Below are 23,543 nucleotides of genomic sequence, written 5' to 3' on the forward strand. Positions count from 1 at the left end.
TGAAATTACGACTGATCTATGAGAATAAAAGCAAAAAGAAGAAGATTTTAAGTGGACCAGGGTTCACTTTTTTTGGCCCGTACCAGAGTGTGAAAGAGCATTCATACTACACAGGGTACGTTTAAAGTGGACCAAAAGTACCCGTGTGAATACACCATTTATGCCCACTCATGCAACTGCCCTGCTGCCTAATAAGTTGCAACATGTTCCTCTAGCTGTTTCTTTTAGTTTTTCTGAATTTTCCAGCCTTTTGTTTCCTCGTTCCAACTTTTTTGAAATGTATTACTCCCTTACAATGAGCTGATATTTATCATTAAACAGTAAAACTGTCTAATTTACTTTCAATAATTTATGTTTTTTTGTTGTGTTATGAATAATACATTTGTTTTATTATATTTGCTAATCAATGCTTTGTGTTTTAATTTAGTTTTTTTTTTTTTTTCAGTGCTCCAAATTTTTTTTTACATTTTTTTATGTTTGTGCTTTTGGTAAAGATGGCAGATGGACTGGTGTGTAATGTTTATAGATTATTTGTTCAACTGAAGAAGTGGATAAAGATCAAAAGCTGAGGGCTTGAGTCATGTCTTCTGCTGGGAAATCTGCATAATGTATTGTTTGAAATGACTTTAAATCATGTCAGTAAGATTTCAGCAGCATGATTTCCAGAAAGAAAAATAATCCTCTGATAGTAAAGTACTCCCACTATTACTTAGCTCTAATCTGTCAAAATATAAACCTCTGATTGCTGCTTGCTTTGCCAGGAGACTTTAGCAAAGACACATCAGATAACATTTCATCTATAGAAATGTGTATCAATAGTACCAGTTAAAAGTTTGGACACCATCTTCCAGTAGAGTTAAGGCCCATTTATGCTCCCTTACGTACGTAAATAGAAATGTTTATTTCAAACGTTGTCATACACCGCCGTCCTCAAACTTCCATGCATCTTTTTCATTGTCATGGTTAAGCAAAATCCTCCACTAGTGGGCAGAGCCAACACCAGTTTCAGAAATTTTGGCAGCGGTAATGCATCACTATGAAGTTGTTTCCAACCGACCAACACACCCTAAACACTCACATAGTCTTTTTTCAAAAGCTTGCACAATTTCTACAGTTGTTGTGCTTGTCTTCATTATTATTTTGCTTTTGTCTTACCTTCATGGTTCCCTTCTTCTTCTATGGTTTCTTGCTTTCCCTGGTCACATGTCAGCTATTCTGTCCAGCACTACCCCCACGTTTTCTGTTGATATTGCTCCGTCTTCTGCGTCAAGTGACGGAAAGCTATGCCCCCTGAAAACAGACCAAATAACGCGCGTAACCAATGCAGGAGACGGACGAAACTGTCCATCTGTCTGCGTATCCATCTTCTGTGTTGAGCCTGTGTGTGTCCAAACCTTTGACTACTGTCTATATATGTAAGCTGTACATGGAAGATCACGTGGCGGTCAAGAAAGGTTTTCTGTATGTGTGGCTATGCATGAATATTTGCCTTCTTTCATTTAATGTCTGGCAGTAATTTATCTAGACTGCAAAAACATATTTCCTTCATGGGCTAATGAAGAGTTTCTGAGCAGGAAGTGACCTCCTGCTCTCCAAGAAGATGTTTCCCTAAAAAAGAGATAATCCTAAATTGTCCCCCAAAACTGATCCCAGGACAGGTAGAAAACAAAGAATAAATAGAACAAATTTGGAGTCTGCACCTCCCCTTGATCAGGGCTGAATATCTTTGGATAACATAACATTTAACAAGATCAAAACCAGCCAGATTTGAACGTCCTCAAAGACCAAAAATCTCTGGGAGCCCACCAATTGGTAGACCACACAGCAAACTCAAAGGCCTGCTGATAGAGTAGGAGATTAAAGCCTATCTATCAGGCTCTCAAGGGTGGTGGGGGTCATCAGGAGAGGAAGGTGGAGGAGGCTTTGAGGGTCGAAGGGTGAGCATCCGGCAACTGGGAGGTTAACCATGGTGCTGGGGATAGGATGGAGGCTTTTGGGGAGGGGGTGGGACATGGGGTTACAACTTCCACCCGATGACTGGCTGACGGATGGGAAAAAAAAGAAAGTCCCTCATGACCCCCACCTTGTTGCCCCCCAGCTGAGAAGCGCCGGACAGGACTAAAGCCCCCCATTGTTGTCCCCACACACAGGATCACCAAGGCCCAGGCAGTAAGAGAGGGATAGGGGGTTGGGGAAAAGATGGTGTGCTGGTCTGGGATGGTGTGAGTATGGTGTGTGTGTCTGTGTGTGTGTTGGTGGTGATGGTGGTGGGGGCTCAAACACAATCGTGTGATAGGACTTGGCCCTATCTAATCAAGGGCAGGAGGTCACTTCCGAACAACTGGGCAATAAAAGATTATTTCCAGCCACATAACAGAGGAGCCGTTGAAGGGGGTGGGGGGAGAAAGAGAGAGGGAGGGGGAGGGACAGAGCGAGAGGGAAGGGAGCAAAGGGAGGGGGGGAGAGTGGCTGTCTGTGACGAGAGGAAGTGAATTGAAAAAAGCCAGCAGACGGGAACCATCTGTCTGGATGCATAGTCTAATCTCAGAAAAAGAAGGAATGAAGGTGGGGGGAGCAAGCTTCCTCTTTTTCATTGTGAAGAAAGCACAAGCATCCATCCGACTTTCTAGCTTTGTAACTTACATGCTTGTTGATGCTTTTTGTTGTCCTTGGTTGAGATATCAAAGGTAAAAACAGAACAAAAGTAGTCACAGGGGTCCTGGCATGCAGCAAAAACAAAAACTGTCCCCTGGAGGCATTGAAGTAGGAACGAGGATGTGATTTTGTCTTACTCAATGTGAAAAAATCCTTAAGGCATGTCCAGGTTAACAGATTTCAACTTTTGTTAACATTTTAGGGTTGTCTTAAACTGGAGGCAGTTCTGATTCTTATCTCTTGCTTTTGTTTTTTTTAAACATCCTCCTCTGTGCTGAATCTTTTTGTAATCTCTTGAACTATTGAGAGCATTTTTGGTCATCAGATTCAAGAACCGCTGTTTCCAACAATGTTCTCCAATGAGAGAAGGTGGAATAAACATCCTGCTGATTAAATTTTCCAGCAGAATTCCAAATCTAAAGTTAATCTGTTGAGGCCTGTGAGAACTGGTATATGGGTTTTTACACCAACTTTGCAGACACTTTGAAAACAGATGAGTCAATCATTCTGATGAAATAGGAGCCATTGATTTAGAGCAAATCTTGTCTGTAGCAGAAATTACGTCCAGGCTTTAATTACAAAAGGAACTCACTGAATGATTGCCAAGGGTCGTGTTCTGTATTGATCCACAGGCCTCCTCCCGCTCATGATGATCATCATTCCCTCCAGCTGGCTTTTGTTCAGAAAATGGCAGACAAAGACGTGAGACAGGAAGAGGGCCTGGAGGAGAATGTGGTATCAGATGGCTAGTAACGCTGCATACACACATAGCAACTTAAAAGGGGGGGTGTGAAAGTTTTACACTCAGTTCCTGTGTGTGTGTGTGTGTGTACCCAGAAGCAAATACTTAAGAGGCTCAAGCCCCAATGAAACACCTCCATCCTGAACAGCCCTTGACACCTGATAAAACACTGGGTTGTCCCTAAAGGCTCTTTATGGCTCCTAAGGAGGAAAGAGGCCGATAAATGACTGCATCCTTTGACACACTGCTCATCTGATGATCAGTAAGTGGCCAGCAGCAACCTAATGTAGTTTTCTCCGGCATATTCTGTGAAATTTGGATTCTTTGGTAACTTGCCAAGGATTCAAGACATTCTTTTCCTGAGACTTCCACCGTTACTTAACATTGAATAAGAGCAACTTCAAGCTTGTTGGTGAAATTAAAATAAAAATTTTATAGGGATTAAAGCCTCTGTTTCTTTTTAACTGAACATAAACAACCCACCAAAAGAGAAATTTTGTTCTAATACTACAAAAAGCAACAAACTTGTCATTTTGGTAATCCAGTCCTTTTAAAGTTCCTCCATTTCCTTAGTCTGCAGAGGTAAAAGTTGTTTGTTTCTGCTAAAAGCAAGGTGTGGTCATATTTAATGTATTAATTTGATGGTTGTCTGGACTCCTTTTCTCTTTAAATGAAAAACTGAGTCTTTATGACATTTCTCTTTGGTGAAATGATCAAACCTCTTAAATGGTGGTTTCCTGTTTTTGGTCATGTTGAAGGACGGCATGTTCATGTGTGGTTTCAGAACCTCAAACAATCCAAAGTCTTTCAAAACGTGCTGTATAAACTGGGAAATGGATGGTTGTTGAAGCAAACATGGGCCTTCTTATCTTGTTTACTAAAATGATTAGAATTTTGGAAATGCTGTTTGTATATAAAAAATAAAAGTTGCTTTTTATACTAAAACAGAAACTTACTAAACTGGAAATGATTACCTAATATTTTTCAAATGTCATTTTAATCTTGTGTGTCCTGGAGTGTGGATGTTGGATTGGCTTCTAAATACATCAGCCCTCACATGTTGCTCCAGCACACCAAAATTGTCCAAAGTAAAAATATCCAAGGAGATAACTTCCATAAACTTTGGTCATCAAGCTGAAGTGACCAAAGCAGCCTTCCTTCCTAAAATCCACCGCCCCCACGTTTCCCCTGATTGCTAATTTCTATTTATATGCCATGAGGGGGAAATAATGAAAACCAGATGAGCAGGCAGAGGAAAGCTGAAGCAGGCCTTTTTAGTGATGAATGCAGTGGAAGAGGATGACTGTTTATATCCTGCTCCAACGCGGCCATTCTGACAGCAGTGCACCGGGTAAGCAAAAGGACTGCCCCGATAGGATGTGTGGGTTGGAGGTTCCATCGTGACTCACTTGGTAGTCATGCATGTTTGCTCTTGTATGGCCCCAAAAAACCCAAAGCTGCAGCGAGGGATCCGCCAAGCCTAAAAACTCTAAACAGAATTACGTGGGTGTGTGGAGCTGCTAAATTTACTCTGAAACAAGTGTAAAGAGGGGGAGGGAAGGGGGGGGGGGTGTCATTTTTACCAGTGGATTACTTAATACTGAGTCAGATTTCACTTTTTTATAGTGGAGTAGTATTCCCCCTGATGAGTAAAATGTGACGCAGTTTCAGAGTTGTTCACGTGGCAGGGTGACTAAAAATTAAAAGAAACTATTCACGAGGCTTCAAATGTTATTTTAGGCACCTCAGCTGATTAGATCAGATTTTACATAGACATGTTAAAGACTTAGCAGACGCAAGTTCTAGAAACAGTGGGAGTTTAATCTGCTTCCTTTTTTGGCTTAGGCTGGAAAATATCAAGTAAACACTCGCTTCCTGTTCACCGCCTCCTGAATACATTTTAGATCTCCTCCATCCTCTTCATCAGCACAGAGGAACTACAGTGAAACCTGAAATAAAAAGAGGCCTCCTATTGTTTGCTATCATCCAGGAGCCAGGAGCAAATGGGGCTCGAATTGCAGCTCTGAAAGGTAACAGGAAATTGACAAATCACTAATCCAGTCTTAACTATTCAAGGCAACAAAAGGTACATTCCGTCAAACAGGGAGAAAAGCACACCAAGCACAGATGGCTCAGTGCAGAGGTATGATTGTTTAAATGCAAACCGGAATAAAACTGGATGGGAGTCAGAGTTTCCAACAAAACAAGATACTTCCTTTCTACCCTTGTTTAAAATTAACTTCATGTTTGTGAAGGATTTTAAACAAAACAATTTATTCCTAAAAATGCAAAAAAAAAAAAAAAAAAAAAAAAACTTAAACTGCAGAGCTCATGTTAACTCAAGCGATTCCTGGTTGCCTTTTTAACCGAAGCTCTGAATCCAAAGCTCCTCAGCCTGTCGCACACAGCACCTGAGGGCACTACTGTCACATGTGGCTGATTATAGACACGGAGGTGCTTTTCTGTCACCGACACTGCAGCTCTCCAAACTTAAGCCGTTTCCAACTGTCTGCATTTCTGGCTCAAGCCCTGGAGGCCCAGAGGTTGAGAAGTGTGTGGGTGTCAGTTAGTGGCTGTGTGTTGGGGGTGTGTGTGCGTGTGTGTGTTGGGGGGGGGTCAGCAGACTTGCAATGTGATAAATTCACAAAGAAAAGGAGCTAGCCAAATGTGGGGCTGTTGGTTAGGGTGGGGGCTGGATTGGCCTCAGTCATTGCCTTTAGTGCAGGAACCATGCCATAAAAGCCAGGCATTGATAGCCTCAGTTTATTATCTTTGAACAGGTGGCCCCAGCTACTCGTAATGGTCTCTCTCATTTCTGAAGGCGCACTCCCTCTTCGGCTTGCAGCATGGGAGACCATTTGGGAGTTTAGGAACATCCCGATCTAAGCTGCGGTAAAGCACAGGAAATAAACTACAGTGCATAGTTTTGTGGTGACTTGTTGGCCAGATGATTTGAGCAGGGGGTTTGGAAAGAGAGTTACTTCATATGAGCATAACTCATGGAAACTCAGAGGCTCGACTGATGCTAGCAGCTCCAGGGCTAATCATGTCAGTGACCTATATTGTTTTGTTTTTGAGCTTATTGAGGAGAATCGCAGCAAAGAAACCCCTGAAGAATGTAAACAGTCACATTTTTAGCTACCATTCGTTTCTGCTCATTGCTATTTTTTTCTCCCTTTCTTTGCCAGGAATTCCACACCCAGCATGAACACACACTCATGCACATATATGCACACACACATGGAACAGTGATCCACTGAGCTAAAACTCGAGGAAAAAGAACCACTAAGATATTTTACAAAAATCACCCGCCAGTCACACCCATTGCTCTTCTAGCCAATAACCAGTCAGCAGGACAATCAAGACACCAGACAATGCTATTTTTTTTCAATAATTAATATATTTTCTGCATTAAAGTTAACATAGTTTTCTTTTGTGCCACCCTTTAATTTTTCAGTAAGTATTTGATATTTTGTTATATTCAGACATGAGTAAATTTAAGACTGTCTCTTGCAATAAATATCATAAAATAATAGAGCTTCACATAATAAATATTTTTTTACAACAAAAAAAAAGTTTGACAGACAATTTTTCCTTTGAAGAAAAAAAAAGCCAGAATTCCTCTTATGGATTTTGAGCATAAAATTTACACAAAAAAAAAACAAAAAAAACAACAATATGGGAGAATGCCACAGAAGATGTATGAATAAGTCAGGCGGGTGGAAGGAGAAACATATCCAAGTGGAAAATACTATGAGATGGATGTGCTTTAGTTAATGCAACACGAGCATATTGAAACCACAGTTTTAGTGTGGTAGCAACCAATAAACTCAAACATACCTGCTTGCTATGAATACCAGGTAACAGCTACATAATTGCCCTATAGTAGATCGTCCTTCACAGATTTGGTGAGAGGCAGCTCCCACCAGGCACACAGACCCAGAGGAAACTGCCTACCTAAAACGGAAGAAAAACTTTGTCAAATATATATATATTTTAAAAAAGTGTTAATGAGGAGCTGAAGCTGAGGACAGACATAGAAACAATTAAGGCAAACACTGGTCTGTAAAAACATGGTCCTGATCCAGAAAAAGTAAAAATAAAAAAAAAAATAATTGAGTGGTTTTCGTTACTCCTTTGCTTAGCCCCTTAGGATTCCACAACCAGGAGGGGAGTTAGGTGGGAGGTGCTTAAAATGTTTGATAAACATGAATTTGTGACTATCATCATTTTCATTGTCATGTGATCCACATCAAGAGTCTCCTGCACACACGCAATCACAAGCACACAGGAAGCAATCAGGAAGGCTTTTCCTGGGTCTGCGGGGCCCAGCTCTCCAGTTTACAATAGACAGTGTTGGAGTTCTTGCAGCGACAGCCAGGCCTGTTAACCCGGTCGTAGCAACCCTGGCATGCTTTCAGACACCCCTTGACAGGTGGGTAGCATAACAGACAGGGGAAGAGTACCGACATTAATCCCATGCAGAGGAAGCGAGAGCAGCAGTGGGAACGTGACAGAGAGCAGGGGTGGTCAGCGCATGAATCCCCCTCATCGTCATTGGAGCAGTGGTAGAATATACCCTTAACCAGGCACATACACGTGCCATGCTCCAGTGCACTCTCAGCAGAGCAGAGACACTGGCCGTTACACACCAGACATGAGGGCAGGCTCCTGGGAGCCGTGCAGTCTCTGCACTTGCACTTCCCACAACGCTCACAGATGAACTGGTGTCCAGCGGCAGCCATCACGTCGTCACCAGAACTTGAAAAGTCTGATTTTCCTTTGCCCTGGGGCTTGAGTGGAGCCTCCAGAGAAGGCTGGTGGGAGTGAGGTCCCTGCTGGGGCTGTAAAAAGGCCTTGGTTTTGGGCTGAGTCCGTACAGGCTGGTCCGCTCGGTGGTGGTGCTGTAAGCCCATGCCAGGCCTGGTGGGGGGTGAGCGTGTCAAGAGTCCTTGCTCAGAAGAGGCACTGCTGTTGCTCCCTGAACTAGCAGCACTTCCTGTGCTTGTGGAGCGGCTGAGCCCCGGTGCCCGAGACCCGCCGTACTGCTGTCCCCCAGCCACAACCACCACACCACCCCCAATGTGATGGTGATGACCTGACGCCCGGTGCTCATAATTGTTGTTCACATTGACGAGGATGACCTCGTGAGTCCTTTCCTGCTTGTCATGAGGCCTGGGGGGCATGCGGGGTGCAGGGGGCCTCCGTACCACTGAGGGCCCCTCGGTGTACTCGTTGCTGGAACGGATGGCCTTGATTTGTTCCAGGGAGAGAATGGCGGCATGCTGGAGCTCCCGCTCGTAATCTGACCTCTGCCGGCTCTCGAGGGAAGGCTGCTGGATCACCACTAATGAACCGCCGGGGCCATGTTGACTTTGGAGCTCCATCTGGGGGGATCACCACTTCCGACATTCACCGTGGACATGCATCGGAAAACCTGCCAGAGGGGGGAAGAGAGGTCGGGGAACAGACAAAAGAGAGCCAGGGAGAGAGGAGACATGATCAGAGAGAGCTAAAAACATGGCATAACTGCAAAACACACACTGTCCTGACAGAACAGTGGAAGCAAAACACCCAAATCCTTTCAAGATTAAAGTAAAACCTAACATGTTAATGTGATCAGGAACTTCTAAAACAGTGTCCTGTGGCGTTTGTGTTGCAACACAAAATGCATAAAAGCAGTTTGTGCATTTTAATATGTGGTTTCTTTGAAGACTCATCCAGTCAATATGATCTGATCCAGTCGAGTGAGGCATCTCTGGAGAAAAAGTTGACTATTAAGACTTTTATGCAGCTTCTTTCCAAACAGGCACACATCTAAACTTCAGCAAGGCTCTACAAATACTTCCCCATCCTCATTTCCATTTGTATGACTAGTTAACATTTAAATGCACCGCGGCAACGAAATGAGGACAGGATCCAAGGGAACTAAATGAGCTGCTTCACTTAGTATTCTATTAAACACCAGAGACGAGCTGAGGGAAATGGGGACAAAAGTAGAGCTAAAAAAACAGAGGTCAGACCAAGTTCCGACCAAATGCGGACTTTGTTTTTTCTATTCTTTTTTTTAAACTACCAAACAGTCCAAGAGCTTGTAAACTGTCACAAGGTTATGATAAGATGTCACTTTTAGTTATATGCACATTTAAATCATAAATACCGCCAGGAATTTGATTTTGAGCCTTCTGGGATGTTACGAAGCAAAGTTGACAAAGCAAGAACGTAGAGAAGAACAGAGCCCGATGAACACTGCATTAATAATCCAAAAATCGGTAGAATTTTTGCGCTTTGCAAATAAACAAAATGTGTATCTGGTTTGTCATGGCGCACTTTAAAGCTGATTAATGAGAGTTCGCGATTCAGCAAGAACATAGCGCTGGGGAGAGATAGGAAAAAAAAAAAGAAATATATATATAAATAAAAGGGTTCTACTAATAAAAAATACAGTTACAGACTAGACACATTAGCGGACTCTTCCAAACAGACGGGAAACTTATGAATGAAAACAACCGCCATGGGGGAGGGGTGTTTGTTACAGCCACGGAACAACACGGGCATGGAAATCCATCAACTAATCACCATGAATTCAACCCGCAGCGGGCGGTTTGTCCTTGCAGATACACTAAAAAATGACTCGAAAAGTCTTAACACTTTGTGGACCAACGTGTGAAGAGGTTCGCGTCTGTGCGGTGGCAGATACCACGTAGCTACGTGCGCTTTAATCGTGGTAACAAATCCTATTACCCCCCCAATAAGTAAAAATTAAGAAAAGTTGTTAAGAAGGTGCTTACCTATATGCAAGCATCCATAACGTTGAATCCATCTAGCAAAGTTCACCAAAACTCCATCCAAAAAAAGAAAGGGGCAATGTCCAAACGTAGACTGTGAGGTCTAAAGCATAACATTCAGTGTGTTAATCCAAGTGCGAGTGTATCCCTTTACGTTATTCCCTTGTCTTGACAACTTGTAGATAAAGAAAAGTTCTGCGAAGGTTACGCGTGCATTTATCCTCAAAGGCGGAACGATATAAATCCACTTGAGCTCTGACGAAGAAGGGAAGAAGAGAAATCACCCAGAGAGTTGCTGCGCACTTGGAGGCCGATCACTAGGCGAGACGACCCAGTCATGGAAGTCCCGTGCAAGAATTGTGAAAATAAAATAAAATAAAATGTCCCGGAGGAGTCAAATAGCCCTATAACACGTGTGAGCTTGTATCCAAGAGTTTCCCATAATCTTCCAGCATCTGCTGAGATGTGCCCTTGAGTTGTGGCTGTTACTTATTGTTGCGGAGAGGAGAAGATGGGAATCAGCGCTCCTGCGTCAAGAATTAAAAAAAAAAAACCTTGTCGGGTCAGACAGCAGTGCGCTCCTTCCAGCTCTGCGGGCCTATTCAGCACTGAATGAATGGGAACGCAGGGCTCAGTGTTTGCTCGACAAGCCAACTCCCATTGGCCATTCACTCTACTGAAAAAGGATACATCGCATCCGCTCCTGATTCATTGGGCAGATGTGGAAGGCCGGGCGATAGAGATGTGTGCATTTGTTAAGGTGGAACGGCCTTTTTAAAATGTGCCGGGGCTTGAAGAGGGGACTAAAGAGGGGGAAATAACTAGTTTCCGTTTTTGTTTGTTATGGTTAATGAACTGAATATGGTTAATGTGGCTAATGGTGACGCAATGAAAGAAACGCCCTCCGCTGTTTATTTATACTCCGGTGGATTAGTCATTTTTGGGTGCATAGATGTGCAAGTCTTGAATTATTTTAGAACTTATGAGTAATGATTGCCTCTAAAAAATTATGTCGGTTCTTAGAAAAGCTTTGCAATGATATACTTTTGGGAACATATGTTAAGTAAACTACCTCATATAAATACATAAAACCCTTCTTTTCACCAAGTGGTAAAATTAGATTTTTCAGCATATCGAAAAACAACTAATGTGCACTTTATACGTTTTTTTTTATATATATCCTCTGATTAATTCAAATATGCTTTAAAAAAACTAAGAAAATCTAGTATATTTGCAGCATAGTGAATATTTAACACTGCAAAGCCAGTATCCACATACATTCACCCATATTCTAAAGTTGGTTACATGTAAGTTGGAGCTCATAAAAATGTCTTTCAGTGCTGAAACCCTACTTTGGATAGCCCAGTTTTAGGGAGGAAACATCAACAGGATGTTTTTGTCCTCCCTGGAATGTTCCCATTACGCATTCAGGCATGTCACCAGAGGAAATGAAAAGTGTGGCGTTGAGCCGACAGATTGCATGATTCTCTGATATGGAAGTAACGCATCGCCGTCAGAAGAGCTCCATGTGTTGATTTTTCATTTGGGGGGAAGGGGTGGGGGTTGAGGGGGGAGTAGGGTTGGACCACCTTAAGAAAAAAAGGAGCCCTGCAGCCAGTGGAGAGAGATACTCCCCTCCTCCTTCTTCCCTCCACTCCTGCCACCCCCTCTCTTCTGTTCCCGACTGTCTGGTTTGATTGGTGTCGCGGATGCGCTACATCCGGATCCATGAGAAAAGGAAGTTCAATACAAAGTCAATTTATCCAATTCAAATGGAAAAATCAATAGAGGAATGACCTCTGTGGCAGTCGGGTCAGCAAATGCTGAAAAAAATACGAGAAAGACTTAAAATCCTTAAAGGACCATTTAACAGACTCTGTGACGAAGTAATGATTAAATAAGCCTACCTCTTTGTTAGACTCGGTGTAAGAATTTTACTTCTTAAGATGATAAAAATGGTCGAAGGCCACATGGCCGCCTCGATCACCGCTCTTAGTGGTCGGAAATGCGGGCGGAAATCTCACAATTACAGCAATTAGCTGATTTTCCATGTATGAATGTGATGAATATACCAGTCAGGACCGTTTTTCTTCCCGTGGATATTAAACAGCGGTTCTCCTAACCAGGAGACCATTAATGGGTCCTTGAGAGGGGTTCAGGAAGTCCACAGGCAATTCCACTCTTTAATTCCTCCAATGTGAAAATGGGACAAAGTACAGCAACATTCTGATTAGAGGGTTTATGTCCTTCACTGGCAGCTCAAGTTTTATTGCAGTAAAACATGGAGAGCAAAATATCTTGAAAACTTTCAAATATCCTTCAAGTTAAACACAAGGCAACGTGTCAGTGAAAACAGAGGACTCAGATGTGGAGGTGAAAACAACTGCAGCAGATCTCTGCATGGAAAGTCTGTCAAAAAGGAAATAATATCTGACATGCTGTTAATGCCAGCTGGTAAATGTTTATTTAATACTTCTCTAATGTGTAATTCTGCTGTAAACCTCTTAACTGTAACAAAGGCTTGTTGAATTGCCCCCCCCCCCCTTTTTTTTTTTTTTGCTAATACTTCAATGTTATTTTGCTATTAAAAATACAAGGCAGGCAAAAATAACACAACACATCATAAGTCTACATTCTCAATTTTTTATTTTTTTTATTTTTTACTTGTTTTTCTTATTAAACAGCATTGTTCACTGAATAATTTTTAAGTGTCTTGTTCAGGTACTTTCAGTGTTGCTTGTAGCACAAATATGAATAACATGATCTGTAAGCTCAGCTGCAAATATCTACATTTTTTTTTTAGCTGAAAACCTCTGTGGAAAAAGACTGCAGGGCAATGTGATCAGAAGAAGCACAGGCCGCTGTGCTGCTGCTGATAGCTGATATACGACTGGAGGAGAGAGTCAGGGATTCGTGGCTTCACTGCGCTCAGGGCACTTTCAAAGTGTCTGGCCTCGATGTGCTGAGCTTTGATGTCCTCTTGGAGGGCTTGGAGGGCAGCCTCTCTGCATACTGCTGTTATCTGGGACAGGAAACAGACACAGACATTCAGCTGTCAGGCAGAACGGTCCTCCACTGAGCACCACAGTCATGTGAGCAGCCTCAGCGAGAGACTGATCAACTTCAGTGACAGACTGTTACTGGCGGATTTTATTCATGGAGCTGTGATTTATTAATGTCAAGACAAATGTCATCACTGTGTAAAGCCACACAAAACACATGGACAACACAAGCTACCATTTATAGCTGAACTGAAAAAGAAAATTAGTCTTTTGTGCTCTTAGAATGGACACAGCTGAGTAATACTAAAAAGTTACAGTAGTATAATTCATGTTTTTTTTGTTTCTAGAAACATCCCATTTATTACTGCCTTGTGGATACAAACAGGTAATTTGAAATAAAGATAAGATGTATCAGTGAGGTAGGGGACCAATATTTTTTTCCCAAGTTAATCATACAAACACAAAGTGAACTGAGAGTGTAAGGAAGCCTAAAAATTAATATATGAAACATGTCAAAGTTAATCAGATGATTAAATACTGAGCACAGCTCAGTTATTTCAGAGTTATGAATCTAAGAGAAAACTTTGCCGTTGGTTAATTTAATGTATTTTAATATTTTCCTCCTCCTGTAACTGGAATCCCCACTGAAACAATACTTTTATTGTCTCAAAGCCACATTGCAGATGTTTGAAATGTAAACAGAGTAGCAGAGTCCTACAGTCTGTAAACTTCAGCACTGATCGAGTTATGCAACAGATGACATGGAGGAGTGCTGGAGTCAGCACGGTTTACTTTTGGGAGAGATTCTGCACACACCAGAAGAGTGAGTCACTTCCATATTGGTGGTGATGAAGGCCAGTCATCTTTCCCTGCAGTATCACCCTGCCTTAGTGTCTTGAAGCTCAGTGCTATTTGGAACTCAGGCAGTTTACACAACTCCCTGCAACAGCCGATGGGAAACTATTGGTCTCTGCAACCACTGATAATGACTGGTGGGAGGTTAGTAGGACAGGTAGTCATGTGGTGCTGTGGAATATTGAACTGTGAGTGGAAGCGAGGTGAGCCATGTGCAGCCACTGAAATTGCTCACTGGACTGGGTTGCTGGGTCATACATAAATTGACAGTGTGAGAATACATACATGCAATGCAAGCCAGATTAGCTCTGAAAATTAAATGTTTTAACAGCAGATTTAAAGGTAACAAGAGATATTGTGTCTAAGTGCAGTGGGCAAAGAGTTCTGTAAGGTGGAGGCTCTGAAGCAGGGGAGTCAAACTCCAGTCTTCAAGGGCCAGTCTCCAGCAGGTTTTCATTGTTTCCCTGATCTAACACACCTGACTGATATTAATTGGTTATTGTGAAGAAGTTCACAAGAAGCTGTTGGATCTATTAGATTTTTTTTCAGGTTTGTTGGAGCAAGAAAATAACTAAAACCTGCTGAATAGCAGCTCTTGAGGACTGGAGTTTGACACCCCTGTTCCCTTGTGTTCAGGGGGGATGATTAGAATGGCACTTTAGGTGGATGTTAGTGATTGGGAAGGCACATACCAAGTCAATAAGTCAGTGGTGTAAAAATGATAATTTACATGATGTTCCTGAATAAGTTGGCCAAGATGTACCATGTAAATAGAGAACAGAAGGGGACCAAGGACCAAGCCCTGTGGTACACCACGCTGAGCTAAGTACATTATGTGCATCACATAATATAAACGCACATCAACACAGTAAAAAAACTGTGTACATCAGATCAGTTTTATTATATAGTTGTTTGTTGTTTGAAATTATCTTACTTTATTACTGAATTATATCTGCTGCAACATTAAGCACTTTGTAATATTTGTTTAGAAAAGTGCTTTATAAATGAAGTTGTATTATTATTGTTGTTGTTATTATTATTACTATATTATTATTGTTATACTTACAACAATTATTGAGATTGTTGAATTAATTTTTGTCAACCCAAAATTTCTCCAAAACACCGGGCTGCTGCTAAATCTAAACACAAATTAAAAATGCCATTAATTTCCACCTTATATTTAATTGTACAAGTGCAGAACTGCATTTAAACTGTACAGTAAAAATCACTGCAACAACTCTCGGTCATCCAAATGAAAGGTACAACGCTTTGACGCAAAGCAGCTCTATCATGGAGCAGATAGCTTAATGCACATCTGCGAAGGCTCCAGAAATGAGAAGTATTTAAAAGTTTTAGAAAAACACATTCTGCCATATAGATGACAGATGGTGTCTTGTTTAGGGAATGCTTTGCTTACTTAAGCAAGACCTGAACGTGTGAATGACGGGTGAAAGAGACTCACTGAAAACACGAAAATGTAATCAAAGAAAAAGTGTGAAAATCAAGCAACAATGAGAGACATTTCTCTTTCAGTGCTACAGGAAACATAAGTTTTTAAAGATCTAATGGAGAACAGTTGTTAAACCAAGTCCATATGTTTTTAAATTTTCCAAAATTTAGAGTGTTTTTTCTTTTTAAATAATTTGGAACTTATTGCTTTACTTCATATTTTACAGTGCATCATAACGTCTTTGGAAACAGGACTCTGCTCTTTAGTTTCAAAATAACAGCTCTCAATGGAAGTATCAGAAATATATTATCATCAAAAATGGACCCTATATGTAGGCTGAGTGGAGACGGCAAAAACACAGCTGAGTTTGTCCTCTGTTTAAACACAGAAAGATCATGCCGATTTTTTTCAAGACTGGAGAGTAAAATGAAGGGAGGTGGCAGTTAGAATGTGCTGTAGCCTCGCTAGTATGCATGGCTCGGGACAGGTGCTTTGCAGATGTCAGGATGTGAGAGGCCTATTTCCCCCCTTCTTCTGTTTCAAGCCAATGAGCAACATAATTTAGGCAGGGTAAACACACAGGCCTGGGTTAATTTCATATGAGGGCTTCCCATCATTCAAGTCATTTAGGCCTGTCAGTAATAATGATGCAAAACAATGAGGCTATGCATCCCAGTTGCCTGTTTACAAATTAAAAGGGGAGTGAGAGAGATGCCACATGTTGAACAATATGATTTAGTGAAGTTTCCAAGCAACATCCATAAACAGGAACAGACAAACACTGAAGCACAATTAAACTGCAAATTCTTATTTATGTTGAAGTTTGACTTAGAGGAGATTACATACTTCTAGTAGCTCAGTCTTAGGCGTGCATGGTCCAAAATGATTAGTTATTTGCTGCCATGCAGATTTATTAAAAACAATATGTCTGTCACTCCCCAGAACTGAGCATGCACACATACAAGCCCTAACATTCATCCTGGCTGGGTTTATGAGCTGTTTTGTAAAGGCGATCAACAAGCCAGTGTTTCCTGCTGTGTGTTTGCCTGTACAGCTCTTAAAAAAAAAAAAAAAAAAAAAGCCACAAAGGCAAACAAGGCAAGCAAAAGAGCCAGTTTGTTTGTAAATGTGAAAGCATTTCTTAACTGAAGCCTAAAGTCCAACCCCACCTTGATATCCCAAAATCTCTATAAGAACGCGACTTACCACCCCCTAAAGCTGGGCCCCCATGCTCCTGCAACAGAAAAGTGGTGGAAAGAGAAAACTGCAAATGCGCAGAAATTAAATGTGTGTGTAGGGTTGGTTGCAAAGAGTGCTGACATGTGGCAGGCCAAATAAATTGCAGATCTCTGTATTTTAATGTTATTGCAATGCAGACTTTATTTTATTTTCATTCCTCTTCATAAATTATGTCAGCAATCACTTAAATATATGGAGAGGACTGAGCTGATGCATTGCATTGGCTGCTCTCTGGTGATGTGGGTGAACTCAGAGCTCTTGGTGGTGGCACATAGCCAGTCATAAAGGCAAAGCAAACAAACAAAAAAAAAGGCAATCATCAAGAGCCTCTCAGTCTGAGGGTAGTCTAACACTTGGTGTCAAGGATGGAAGTTTTGATGACAAAGCAAAAACTGTAAAGTAGCAACTTGTACAGTCAGCTCCTCCATTTATTCACTTCAGTAATGGTTTTGATTGTTTTCTGTTACAAATTTATAAAACTAACTTAGACAATACTAATATTTCTAGAGATACCACATCTCTACTTTTGTCTTCAATAATGTGTTTTTAACTGACAAGATGCAGGGAGCAGCTTCTCATTGTTTGAAGTGTTACTACTAAACTTTCAGACTTCAAACGAAGGGTAATAAAACATCCGTCTTGCATCCTGTCTCTTCTCTGAGCTCCCACCAGCCAGTAAAAGTCAGTCCAAAGTTGACTCTTGTCTTATCTGTTGCTCTGTCACTTTCTTTTTTCCTCGCTCTCTTCAATAATGTCTTCTTGTGTTTCTTTGCTGAATCAGGCATGGTGTGCGTTCAGAACTGCCATTGTGTTGATATACAGTTGCTGGAGTGTGATGTCATGCCATAAAATGAAATACAGCCGTCAACAAAGTTGGCGACTGCATTTCGCTTTCTCAGCAAAGTTACTTCGCTAAGGGAAACTGAACTTCACAACTTTCCTTTAGGAAGCAACTTTATTTCCGTAAGGCAACAAAGTTGTGAAGTGCAGTTTCCCAGTCTCGGAATGCTGCAAACCAATGATGGCTCCAGGAATGTACATAATAAATGTCAAACTGAGCCAGAAGCACAGACCTTTAGAGTTGGAAACTTATGTAATGTTGCTTTAAACAACCATCTGATAAGACATCCTGTGGTTGTGACAAAGATAAGTCTGTTTCAGATGGGTCAAACATTGGTCTGCATTAGTTAAACAACTAAGGAGATTAATAAAAGTACATGAATCTGGTTAAGGATTATCCAACACAATATCAAAACCTAGAGAAATAGCAATGAATCATCATTTTTGAGGATTGAATGTGGTCAGAATAAAATCTTGGTGATTGCAACTGGACATCACTTAAAAGTTTAGTGATATTAAATTAAATAAAATCAAGAGCAGAACTTGTGATAATGTTCCATAGTGAAAAAAAATGTGATATCTTTTTATTTTGCTTTGTAATAGTGTCTGATTTAAAGTCAGTGTACAGTTGTGCAGTGGCATGAAGGCAGGATTTTGGTCATTGGGGCCATTTTAATGGTGTTATAAAATGAAAGTGGGCACTTTCAGGGCGGATTCTTGCCCAGGGCTGCAGGTCGTGGTTGGTCTAGCCAATAGGGTGCCACAACATGAAACCCTGGATACAACAGCAGCCTTTATGCTCTACTGGTCACAGGTCTAAACTCTGCTCCTCTAGTCACAACTACACCCTACATCATGCTGTTTTGCTGCACACAGCGATACCATGTTGGATTGTATATACTTTATGTAGACTGATTTACTGCAGCGCAACCAGCACTGTATGTGAGGTCTTGTTGTGCTTGTAAGATAAGACAACACCAAACTTTAATGACTCCAGTGAGAAAATAAGGTTGTTACAGGAGCAAAAGGTAATAAGATACAGGGAATAACAGAACATGAATAAAAACATAGCAAAAAGGGTGTAATATAAACACACCTGACACTTTTTAGCTCTAGAACATAGATGGAAAAATATGTGTGGAATAAAAAGTAATGAGACTGAAAATCTGTAGCACAGATTTACAGATGTACTGGAAGGGTGCATAGGAACTGCCAGAAATCCAACAAAAACTCAAACATAAACCCATACATGATATGTAGACTGAATAAAGTTTTTTTAAAATGTGCTTATATTCATATTAACCCATTAAGGCCTGACCCATGAAAAAATTGTAAGAAAAGTCCATTTTTTTAATATGAGGTCTTTATTTGGCCCTTTAACAAAATTTTAATTTAATTTAACAAAAAATAAAAAAAATTTGGGAGGGATATCTACTATTTATTACCATACATTATATTATTATGATACATCAAAAATATTATAATGTGGTTTTCTGCTTCTGGGTATCTATTAGGGGACAGAAGACAAGTATCAGATTGTGTTCAACAGGATTTTGAGCAAAGTTTATACCATAAATTGATGCAAAATGTCTCAGAAACTGTATGTAACACATATGTCACTTCAGGCTCTTATGGGTTAACATGCACTACAAACACACAGAACATATATAAATATAACCATCCACACTCTCTGCTAAACAACAAAAGCATATTGTGATACTCCAGAGCTTTTACATGCATCCGACATATATATAAAAAAATAGCTATGCAAATATATGTTTTTCCCTGCAGCACTTCCCTGGAGGAGGTGAGAAGGGACGCAAGCCATGAGACAACCTGCTCAGCATCACAAAAATAACCCTTCTCAAGGTGGAGGGAGTGAAAATATAAAAAAAAGTAAAAAGCTTGCGACTGCTGGCAGTGCATACCAATGTTCTCAGGTCAAATCTGTCTGGTGTACTTTTCGCTTCCTACTTCAACAAAGACGCTCAGTGAGTGTATCAGACGGCCTTAATGAAGGGCTTGTTAGCTGGGCTACCGGCAGCAGATCCACTAGACCTGGAGTGTGTGTTTACTATCAATCCACCCTTGTGTCTACAGTGGGCCACAGCCACTCCACCCCCTCCTGCCTCACTCCTTTCCTCACACACAAACGGCCACATTTACAGGAGCAAGCCCCGACAAACCCCACCCCCTCCATCCCGCCTGTCACAAAACCTCTCCTCCATCACTCCACAAGGCCCGTACACATATCCTACAATGCAAACATGCACATAACTGGCAAATAACAGTATGGACACTGCATCTGCTTAAGTAGGCCAAATTACAGACAAACTGAAAAAGCTAAACTTTTGTCTGTAAAAGCATCACTGCAATTTCTTTCTGGGATTAATAAAGATGATTTAATTTTAAATTATCGTGCGTTTAATGTAAAGCACTTTCAATTATCTTGTACATGAAATGTGCAATACAAATAAACTTGATTTGCATTGTGGTTTTCAGCCCTCATATATGAAGAGCTCCCATTTGATTTCACAGTATTTCAAACTGGTTGTGACTTTAAGCGAATCACTGCAACACCTCAGTTCTTCCCTTTTTCAGTCATTACGTTGCAGATTTTTATTTGGCACCACTGTGCTTTACAATTAGTATGAGTGGTTTCTGCTGATAAACTGTTTGGTTTTCTCCAAACACACTGCTGTAAGTTATGACCACTCATCTCCACTTTGGTCTCATCTGTCCAAAGGAAACTGTTCCAAAAGTCTTGTAGAAGCAACTTTGTACACCTAAGCTGTGCTACTAAGTTTTTCTTACAATAAGCCATAATTTTTCAGTCTTCTTTATATTGTCATGAACTCTAACATTTAACATGTTAATCGAGGTCAGAAGAATCTGGGAGGCAGTTTTTTTTTTCTCATTGATGGCGTGGCCTTGGGGTGAACTTGCTGGGGTGAAGATTATCGACTGCCTTGAATATTTTAAACTTATTAACAATCTTTATCCCCATAGAATGATGAAATCCAAAAAGCTTGAAATGGCCTTCTCAGGTTGATTGGCAGCAACGATTACGTCTCTAACAACATTGCTGAAATCTTTGCTACATGGCATTGTGTTATCATTCATCTGAATACTCCAGAGCAACAAAACTGGCGAAACATATCGGGTTTTTTTTCTTTTTTTACACTTTCAAGCAAGAAAATAATAATAAATCTTCACACTTGAAGAGTGCAACCAATTCAAATATTGTATGTTAGCTAAAAACTCACTTAAAAAATATTCAGTTTTAATGTTACGTGCACATTGTAGCACCTTGTTCAGGTTTGTGGTTTTTAAAGTGCGTTATAAATAAAGTTGCAGTTGACTGACTATGCCTCTTTTGGATGGCTGAAAGTTAATGCCAGAGATTATACAATGTCTAAGAGGAACTCCTATGAGTTATGTGAGCTACTGATTCTAAAATCACCCTTTAACCACACCACAGTATCACCATCAAACCATCACTAAAAGGAAAAAGGAGAAAGGAGCTGTGCTGTATCCAATTTTAAGAGAGGAAATTAAATAATACATAAATCAAACGACGTTGGGGGTGTAGAACCCAAACTCTCAACCAGAAATAAAACATTTTATCCTCCAAAAAGGCAAAGAGGAAGTGTCTGCAGTGACAAGCCTCCGCCAAGAGAAACAAGGCCTGACCACAACTCCATGTGAAACCTATTTAAGATTACAAGGCACGAGTGAGTGACTGAGAGAGAAGGTTAAGAAGAGGGAGGTGAGGTTAAGCGTGGAGGGAGGAGAGTCATGTGGGGAGACAGAGGGGGAGAAGAGAACGGAAATATGGCACATGATCATAAACAGCAGAGTGGAGTGTGTGAGCTGTGGATGAACGTGTGAAATGTTTGTGCTCTCAGCAGAGGAATTTAGATTCTGAAGAAAAGTGTGATGATGAAATGGAGACGTGCAAGCTTTCTTCACCACGTTACGGCTGAAAGGGCCGCGGCAGTCGGAAAATATCACAACAACTTCACATTTATTGTTTATCTTTCTTACTTTATTAGTATGAATAATATGAGCATAAAAACATAAACATTTTTCTTTTTAATTAATGTAAAGCCAGTGATGTCAATCTTAATAAAAAATAAAAAAATTAAGGGCAATAACTGCATATATTCCCACTTCTGAGGTAAGATGAATGCATCATCTGAAGTTGATGTTGGGTGCAGATAAGAGGCTGGATAACGTATATAAATAAAGTTAAAAAGAGTTTTATGAGTTTTTATATTGGAGGTGACTTGAGACACCCTTGTTTTTGCCCTGCAGCATAAAAAAGCCTTTTTTCTTAAATAATACATGCCTTTTTTTCCTCTTTTTCCATGCCCTTAGATGCCTTTTAACACCTAACATGAACAATTCACTGGCGAGAACTCCGAAAATGGCCATTTTGGAGACCTCACCTGAACTGTCTGCACTAAAACCTAGTCAGATTTGACCTTTGCAGTGATAATGTTCACATTTTGTACTATGATTTTATAGAGTTTTAGAGGCTAGTGATGGTCAGAGAAGCTGTTGACACTGATTGGCTGCCACCTTTCCTTCAGTCTGCCACAGGGCAGCTGTGGCTACACAAGTAGCTTACCATCACCAGTGTGGGAATGAATAATGGATTCAAAGTAAAGAACTTTGGGTGGAGCTCTATTAATTTGTGCTGTGCCATCTTCGTTTGTTCTTCAACAATAACACATATACTTGTATCTTAAGAAATCTCAGAAGTGTTCCTTCACTGTGACTAAAAAAAAGGCTCAAAGGTTAAAAGCAACTGGAGTTGAGAGCGAGACAATAGTGAATGAGGGCGATGTAGTTTCTGGTCAATATTTAGGGCTATATTTATATGTTTAAGCCTATATTTAAATGTTTAATGATAAATGTTGTTTATCGTGTTGTACTCTGATTATATAGAAGATACTGTGGTTTCTGCTTCGACCAGATGAGCAACAACTAAAAGTTAAGATGCTGACTGGTCGAGTCCCCTGCTAGGAGTTATGTTGTAATCATCTATCACTTGGTTTTTCTGGGGGATCCAAACATGCTTACTGTTTATGTTCTGTTTTTGTGTTCTTTGTGTTCTGTTTTTCTTACTTTTTTTTTAACCACCACTCCAAGACTAATTCTTTGTATGTGCAAACTTACTTGGCAATAAAGTCCCATTCTCATTCTGATTTATGATGTAAGAAACAATTATCTGTGCTGAACTGCACATTGTACTGTACTTCTTATCTTATGTTACTCTTTCTTGGAAAAGAAAAAAAAAAAAAAACTTCTGAATGTGTGTTTACTGTCAGGCATCTGAATGTTGTCCCATTAGACCCAAAACCTTTCCATGTTTTGGAAAAACTCATGTGGGACAGCACCTGTGTTGGGGCCACACAGTGTTATGACTTTGTGTGTGTGTGTGTGTGTGTGTAGGGGGGTATTGCAGGGCCTCATCTTAAAGGGCACATTTGTCCTCGCCCCTTAATCATACGAATGAAAGCACCACATTCTCCTTGGACTTTAGGAAGGCAGTGATGGCATATTTACCAAACACACCCACACTGAAGAGACCTATAGACAGTTGTGTGTGTGTGTGCATTTGGTAACATACTGGTGAAACTCCACCTGTGTCATCTGCACCTCTGAAAATAAATATATATATATATATATATATATATATATATATATATATATATATATATATATATATATTCTTTTCATATGTGGTTCATCTTTAATAAAAGATAGAATGCACTAGTATTTCTAATGTGTTATAAAATCCTAAATCGACAAGGATGCCCAATCTACAAGCTAACTTTACGGCTAAATTAAAGTCGCTGAGCCCTGTAGCCCATGTTTCAGTCCTCTGCCTAAAAATTGCATACTCATGATAAAATGAGTATGTCCCTAAAACCACAAGATCTACTTCAGTACTTTTGGTTTTA

The 23,543-nt window shown here is 40.6% G+C and overlaps 2 protein-coding genes across 2 annotated transcripts in view; both read right to left on the minus strand.

Annotated features, from left to right (window-relative positions):
- Positions 1-6,777: 6,777 nt before the first annotated feature.
- Positions 6,778-10,862, minus strand: spry1 (sprouty homolog 1, antagonist of FGF signaling (Drosophila)). The gene is made up of 2 exons (XM_041990851.1): positions 10,189-10,862; positions 6,778-8,834 (listed from the first exon to the last, which is right to left on the minus strand). Exon 2 carries the CDS (start codon positions 8,782-8,784, stop codon positions 7,696-7,698), a length of 1,089 nt encoding a protein of 362 aa, XP_041846785.1. The 5' UTR covers positions 8,785-8,834; positions 10,189-10,862; the 3' UTR covers positions 6,778-7,695.
- A 1,955-nt stretch (positions 10,863-12,817) lies between these two features.
- spata5 (spermatogenesis associated 5) overlaps positions 12,818-23,543 on the minus strand; it is a 131,262-nt gene continuing 120,536 nt past the window's right edge. The window contains exon 17 of the mRNA XM_041989787.1: positions 12,818-13,207. Within this exon, the coding sequence (XP_041845721.1) occupies positions 13,028-13,207 (180 nt within the window). The 3' untranslated portion in view covers positions 12,818-13,027. The remainder of the gene's footprint in view (positions 13,208-23,543) is intronic.

Source organism: Melanotaenia boesemani, chromosome 7 (genome assembly GCF_017639745.1).
Source record: "Melanotaenia boesemani isolate fMelBoe1 chromosome 7, fMelBoe1.pri, whole genome shotgun sequence".
In the NCBI taxonomy this organism is placed as follows: domain Eukaryota; kingdom Metazoa; phylum Chordata; class Actinopteri; order Atheriniformes; family Melanotaeniidae; genus Melanotaenia; species Melanotaenia boesemani.